The sequence below is a fragment of the Amblyomma mixtum genome, chromosome 4 (genome assembly GCF_055824585.1).
Source record: "Amblyomma mixtum isolate Tamu chromosome 4, ASM5582458v1, whole genome shotgun sequence".
NCBI lineage: Eukaryota > Metazoa > Arthropoda > Arachnida > Ixodida > Ixodidae > Amblyomma > Amblyomma mixtum.
In genome coordinates, this window is record NC_143015.1 from 148,912,565 (window position 1) to 148,920,261 (window position 7,697).

The 7,697-nt window shown below is 52.0% G+C and overlaps 1 protein-coding gene across 1 annotated transcript; it reads left to right on the forward strand.

The window, feature by feature from the left end:
• Nucleotides 1-878: 878 nt before the first annotated feature.
• LOC149348718 (solute carrier family 22 member 7-like) lies at nt 879-3,311 on the forward strand. The gene is made up of 2 exons (XM_089541836.1): nt 879-1,238; nt 1,914-3,311. The coding sequence occupies exons 1-2, from the start codon at nt 879-881 to the stop codon at nt 3,309-3,311; spliced, it is 1,758 nt and encodes a 585-aa protein (XP_089397962.1).
• Nucleotides 3,312-7,697: the final 4,386 nt, after the last annotated feature.

Here is a 7,697-nt window from a genome sequence, read left to right on the forward strand (position 1 = left end):
CCACAACGAACATCGCCTCAATGTAGGTGAAACATCACAGGAAATAAGCACATTTCTTCTCAGTGAGTAATCCCAGTCCTTGTGCAAGTTGGGATCAGCTTCCCTGGCATGTAGTGTACATTACTGATTTCAATGTTTTTAAACCTCCCACATCTAACCCTTTTTTGCAAATATTTGTCATATTTTCTTCGCCATGGTCTTCACTGCATTTTTTTATTTGCCTGCACAATTAGTCCGTATTTTCAGCGGGATTATCTAAAACATTTTAGTGTATCGCCCTCTTCTCCGTAATAAAACCCCTGGTCCTGTGGCTAATGGAATAAATAAATCAACCTAACCTTATAAATCAATCAATGCCTCTACATCAGTCAAAACCACGACACAAAGATCCTTGACATGCAATGTGTCATAACTAGCCTAATATCAAAGTTACCTCCTTTGCAAAAGGCATCCGTGTGCTGTGCGATGTCAGCTTGCGTAAAGGAACCGCAAGCGGCATAAATTAATCCGGAGCCCTCCACTACGACGTCCCCCATAACGCCTGGGTCACTTCGGGACGGAAAACCCCAAAATTTTCCATTTACTTGATATTACTTCTTCTTCACCTAAATGAAAAAGAAGACACCGAAACCCTCGCGTATCCATGAGTGCGTTTGTATCCGCTATGCACCCTGGCCAATCCCCCGCCATGGGTATGTGCCAAACCACTGAGGCGGCACCAATAACACCCACTGCTCGAGAGCTCGCGGAGCACGCAGCGCAGGCCAGAAGGAGAAGCAACGAACGGGTTAAGGCGTATCGTCCCATTCTTGCAACCGTGGTCTAAGCCTACACCGTCCCTGTCTCGCTGCAGCAGCAGGTACGCATAGGTGCCCGAGATGTCCCAGCTCTTGTCCGACGACCGGGACCCCTTGTCCATCACTGAGCGACACGAGGCCGCTCTGCTGCTGACTGGTTTCGCGGCCTCGGACTCGTACAAGGCCATCCAGGAGAACGTCTACGTCATCCTGGGCCACGGCGGCTTCCAGCGGCGCGTCCTCTTCACCGGCATGCTGTCCGTGGCGGCGTTGCTGCTGCAAGCGCTGGCAGACCGGTTCATCGGCCGCGAGGTACGCCACTGGTGCGCCCCGCCCAAGGACCTGCGCGACATGAGCCCCGAGGTCTGGAGGAACGTGGCCATCCCGCTGGACGCCGACGGCGAGCCGAGCCAGTGCGACGTCTACGACCCGCCCATCCCGGTGAGGAGCGCGGGGTTCTAAAAAGGAAAAACTGAAGGCTGAGCCGGACTACCCGGGTTGGAACCCGACCGCGGTGGCCGCGTTTCGATGGATGCGGAACGCAAAAGGCGCCCGTGTGCTGTGCGATATCAGTGCACGATAAAGATCCCAGGCAGGTCAAAATTATTGCGGAAGCCTCTACTACGGCACCTCTTTCCTTCTTTCATTTCCACCTTCTTCCCTTGCCTTACGGCACAGTTTACGTGTCCACCGAGATATGTGAGACAGAAACTGACCCATTTCTTTCCTCAAAAACCAATTTACCAATGCACCTATAACGTCTTTTTGTGACAAATAAACGCTGTGGCGCTTGAAAATGACGCTCGGTTTTATTTGAAACAAGCGTATCATTAAGAGAAGGCATTGCCACTCAGATCGTCCGTCCCGAACATTGTACTTACTAATTAACCTAAGTTTCCACGCTCTTGTGATTCACCCCAAGAGAATGAGGAAGTTACTCCTGTTGCGCTGAACATTGTTCTAGTTCAATTGCTGGTTGAAACCGTCTATAGAGCATCTCTCACGAACGTGAACGTCGCGAACAACTTCAGATTTGGATTAAAGCCATGTAGCCATGTCCTTCAACCTTCGTTTCTGATCAAAACAAAGGCTAAGCAGGCACCTTGTCCTCTGCAGAACAGCGCCGACGAGGAGCGACATGCAGTGTCCTGTCAGCGCTTGGATTATGACATCGACACAACTGGTGACAGCATCGTGAGCCGGTGGGACCTGGTGTGCGAGAGAACCTCCCTCCTCAAGCTCTACAAGACCATGTACGTGCTGGGCGCAGTGCTGCTAGTCCCGTTGGCAGGACTACTGTCAGACAGGGTGGGACGCCGACCCACCATACTCGGCAACGCCGTGGGCATCGTTGCTTTCAGCCTGGGGACGGCCGTCTCGCAATCGTTCCCTATGTTCTTGGTTTCCCGGTTCTTCGTGTCTTCGTGCACCTGCTCCGTTCAGGTCCTCGTATTCATCCTCCTCTACGAGGTGACCGGCAACGAGCGGCGCGCCCTGTACGGGCTCACGGATACTGGCGTCCCAGTCACCCTGGTTGGTCCCATGGTACACCTGCTGTCCACACTCGAGCCCCCCTGGAACGAGGCCCACGCCTTCCTGATACTCCCCATGACTATGCTCTTGTTCTGGTGCTACCTGCTCGAAGAGTCTCCCACCTGGCTCCTGGCAACCTATAGGGTGCGTGCGGCCTTCGAGGTCGCTATGACTGCGGCAAAGCAGAACTGCGTGGACCTGGAGAAGGCCGTTGCCACGTTCAAGGCCATCAAGAGGCAGATTAAAAAGCGCGAGAAGACGCTGACCATTTCCTCGCCAATGAGCGCCGCCGAAGGTTACTTCGAGAAGGTCCGGTTTCGGCGGAGCGCGGTGGCCGTGCTGCTCTCCTGGTTCAGCGTCAACTTCACCTACTACGGCCACGTGCTCCGAGCCGTCAGCAGCGCCCACTTCTGGCACGCTCTGCAAGCAGTCGTGCAGACCGCACTCTACACCTTGGTCTGGCGACTCCTGCACAGCCACGGCCAGCGCGAGGTGCTCTCCGTCTTGCTCAGCCTCCTGTGCTGCTTGACGGCACTTAAAGCCAGCGTCCTGCTCACCGACGTTCATTGGCTCGTCGTCCCAATGGAAGTTGTGGTGGAGAGCCTGTCTTCAGCGACGCTCAGCTTGAACTACGGCTACACGGCCGAGGTATTCCCCACCGTCAGTCGGAGCATGGGCCTGAGCTTCTCCTACGCATTCGGACGCCTCGGCGTGCTGGCGGTCGTCGCTTTCATGGAAGTTATCGGCAGCGGAAATGAAGCCGTCATCACCCTGATGATGACGCTTCTGGTGCTCCTGAGTACGATGGCCATCCAGTCGCTGCCGGAGATCTACGTGGAGAAAGCCAAGAAGAGCCAGTCGTTGATCGAGATGACTGAAGAGCATCGCAAGGCTGCCATCCTGGCGTGTCTGTCGTCGCCCACTTTGGCAAGGTGCGCCCTTTCACCGGCCAAGGATTCCAATCAGCAAGGAACGTCGTAGATAGAGTCGCTGTCGGAGGAGGACGTCTAGACAGGGTACAAGGAGTTCGTGCTGTTCCACACGTCCTAACGGCCCCTTCATAATTCAGCGACCACATCCTTGTCTGGCTTGAGGTGTGCGACGCGACCACTGGTCACCTGGGGCTTCCATTTATTAGAATGCCGTTTGGCTTGCTGGTTTCTCTGTAAATACCACTCATTCCCACAAGGCATTTTGGTTGAACCAGTTTATTGCAATCTTTAATAATTTTCATGTTGCGCTGATGTGTCGTTTTATTTTTATAAGATTGTTCAAACGGTACAGTTTCTTGCTAGTCAGCATACACTCCATGTCAAGAGAAATTTGGCTCAGGAGTGTTTTACAGTCAACAGAAACGTAGTGAATTGAACACTGCATAAAATCAAGACGTGAAACGTATTAAACAGCTAGACAGACTTCTAACCGACTATTAGTCCGTCCTCAGATATCGGGAAGCAGTTAATTCTCGTTTCTGCTGATGTAGAAGTTTCGAACGGTCGGATAGGTGCAGATACATGAAGTCGATTGCAAATGTGTTGCAGCAAGAACATTGTGGGTACTGACAGCGGCCATCATGCCGATGTTGTGCCAGTGTGTTCGGCGACGGCAGTTCCAGGACTTTTACTTGCTTACCGCTGCGCAGCGTGCACAAAGTTTTACAGCGAAGAGATATCTGCGCTACAGACTGCTTCATAGGGCCTTGATAGGGGACTTGACATTTGTATGCCTGCACTGTTTGCAACTGTGATGTTAGCGCTCCGCAGCAAACGTCGAAAGATAGTAATCGGTTTCAAAAACGAGTAAACCGTAATCCGTCACCGTCTGCGAACTGTCGGCATTTGGCTGACTGGTTTCCGATGCGCAGCACGGCAGCACATGGTTTTTTGGAAACGAGAATCTTCAGCTCTACGACCCCAGCCTATGATTCCGGTTTGCCTACGCAGGACTGTCCCTTTCAATTTCCAGAAATTAAAGCAGTGGCCAATGCCGGGTGCTAGGATTGGAGCAAAGATTAACACACTGTTCCATGTCGTTTCGTTTTGATGCGAAAAAACTGTGGAAAGCGCCCGCTTGTTTCACATCAGAAAAACTGTCACAAGCTGTACTACGCAAAAACACTTTATGGCAAAACGTTGCATGGCAGGGATTGTGCTTTCGAGTCCCGCGGCAGCGCCAACAGATCAGCTTCGCTGGCCGCTGCATTAGGCCTCTACGTCATCGCCGCAGCCGAGCACCCCGCACGTTTAACTGCCCATCTTCTCGCCCGGTGGCAAACCAGTACGTTTGTTTGAGAATTAAGAGCGTACGCCCCCCCCCCCCCCCCCCCCCCCCCGTTTGCGCTCTTGGCTGCGTACATGGCCCCGCGCCAAAAACACTGAGTGCCCTGATGGCAGTCCACATGCGATTCATGGATGTGCTCGCCACACCTTGTGCGGAGGCGTACGGTTTGAACCGTAGGGGAAGAAAGCTATGGCCTTGAGCGTCTTAAACGAAGGAATCCCCACTGATCTTCGAGGGGTGACTTACAGTAGCTGTCTGGAGTTGTCTTTCGTTTTCGCAATGCCTCACCAGTAGCGTCCGGCAGTTTTTCATATGTAGAACCCTTGGCAGCGATCGCATCCCAACGTACAGTGTCGTACAGCGTTCCAGGTGGTGTCCACACGAATGACATCATTCGGAACGCTGAGCGGAAGCTTAGCTCTTAAGTCATGCCAAGTGACTTGCCACGCCTCACCACAGATGTGCGCGTTGAGCCTACTGCGCTCGCTCGCATCGAAACTGTCGAATCACGTGACTCGCTTCGCCTCACCACTGCAGCGTATGCGCAGCCGACGGCGCTCTCGCAATGGCCGCAAATCACGTGACTCGCCGCTCGTTTAATAAAAGCATGTGGCGTGTGCTTACCTTCAAACAAAGCCACGGATGAGCAACGTGTCGCAACTAGTGCTTGAACGATATATCCTCGCCGTCAAAGGGAAACGAATGCTACGCAATAAAGTTGAATCAAAGCTAAACCATGTCCAACCATGTTTAACTGAGCTTCAGCCGGGTTGAAGCGCAGCTAATTTTTTAAGGCGAAAGCCTTTAATGCCTCATCGTTGTAAGCAGCAGTTGTCGACAGAAAATGTCACGCTTTTCAATTGGTCGAAACGGCCGTGACGTCACAGTGCGCGAATTTCAAACGGGGCCAATTGTACTTTGCCTAGTAACCATGCAACCAATTGAAGGGATCGTATATTGATGCTCCAAGTAAGTGGTACTGAGCTTAGTTAATTGATTAATTACCCAATTAGCCTAATTAACTTTTCTAGTCAGGCCATATAAATAAATAAAACGGAGTAGGAAATTGGTCGAGCTCGGGAATCGAACCCCGGTCTTCGGCGTGCGAGACGAGCATGCTATCCACTCCGCCATGCCAGCTCGATGGTTTGGAATGAACAAAGGCGCGTCTAGTGAATACGGTGTCTTCGCTCACTCCCATCCTCCTCCGTTCCCTTCCGGAGAGGTTTAGGTGTCCAGCGAGATATGAAAGACAGATGCATTTCCTTTCCTCAAAAACCAATTTACCGACGAGCGAAGCGTAGAACCGAATGGGCAAAGGCGTTCTATGGACTCCCTGGCAGCGTTGCAAGATGCTGTCGCATTCCACTCTTAGAGGCGAAGCTTAACATCTTAACCACACATCAGTGACCACACTTAAAAAAAGTGCCCCCTGAATTTTGACGGGTGAATTCACCGAGATATGTGAGACAGTTACTGCGTAATTTCCTTTCCTCAAATACAATTTTCATTTCCTTCATTACGGGCCCTCTTTGTCTTCTTTCACTCCCACTTCCTCCCTTCCTCTACGGTGCGGTTCAGGTGTCGACCGAGATGACAGAGAATTACTGCGCTATTTCCTTTCCTCAAAAAGCATCGCGTTCAAAGGGCAAGGCATCGCGCCGAACGGGTGGTGGCGTTCCTTGGACTCCCTGGCAGCGCTACAACACGCTGTCGCGTTCCACTCCTAAAGGCGAAGCTTAAGCGTCAGTAATTAGCAGTTAATTAGTATTCAGGCGTTAATCGGTTTGGTTTGGTTTGGTTTATGGGGTTTAACGTCCCAAAGCGAATAAGGCTATGAGAGACGCCGTAGTGGAGGGCTCCGGAAATTTCGACCACCTGGGGTTCTTTAACGTGCACTGACATCGCACGTACACGGGCCTCGAATTTCTCCTCCAAAGAAATTCAGCCGCCGCGGCCGGGATCGAACCCGCGTCTTTCGGGACAGCAGCCGAGCACCATAGCCACTGAGCCACCGCGGAGGCCGTCAGGCGTTAATCAGTAATTAACAATTAATTACTGATTTGTCATCACTTGGTAATTAGTGCTCAATTATATGTGACGCCACCAGTGCCACAGAAGCAGCGAAAGTGGTTCGGAAAACGCTTTCGCCTCTACGCACTTTAGACAGTCAAAGTGCCCCCTGAATTTTTTTTTTTTGGCCTTTCTCTTCCAGGTCACTGAGGGGGTAGGTAGCGGTGGGTAATCTTGGAAGGAGAGCATCTTTTCGCTGACAAGGGCGTTCATGGAGCCCATCTCCCTCTCGCTACCGCACTGTGTGCGTGGTGGACCAATGTGTGGTAGTCACTGGGGTCTTGCTCGGCCTCAGGCCGTCTGAGACATGTCCCGACTTCTCGGTGTGTAGACCATGAATGGTGCAACTACGTTTACGGCTGCGTTCTAGGCTATATAGGCACCGTCCGTAACGCTGTCGTACGCTGCCGAGGCACGCCCAATGAAAATCAAATCGCATACCACCACAAGGCGCCCTACCAACGCCGACGCAACGCCGTGGCCGGCAAGTACGTCGAGTGGCCTTTCGGGCGCTCTTGGCCGGGAGTGGAGGTGCGCCTTGAAAGAGAGTCCAGTTTGGCAACAAATCCTTGCTACTTCTTTTCCTGTTCACAAAAACATCACTGCCTCTCTTGCGTCTTCACCTCATATCATCAGTAGTTTTGATTTTTTTTTTCTTACTGTATATAACAACACGGGCTTCGAGGGGCAACCACCTGGCAACAGGCAGGACTAGTGCGTATTCCACACCACGCACTACATTATGAATGAGCACAACCCTTTGTAGGTACGGCAGGCTGTTCCTAGATAAGTCGAGCTAAGGGTTCAGAAAGCCACATACGAACTCCTCACAGCTATACCCCTACAGAGTACGGGCTGGTTCAGTTAGGACGCGAGCATCCGGAGAAAGGAGCAACCATGGAATAAAAGACGAAGGCTTTGCTTCTGAGATAGATGCTTCCCGAGATCTGCGTATGTGAGTTCAGCTAAATATGCACACACAGGAGAAATAACGACGGAAGAAAGCTGCCTTCA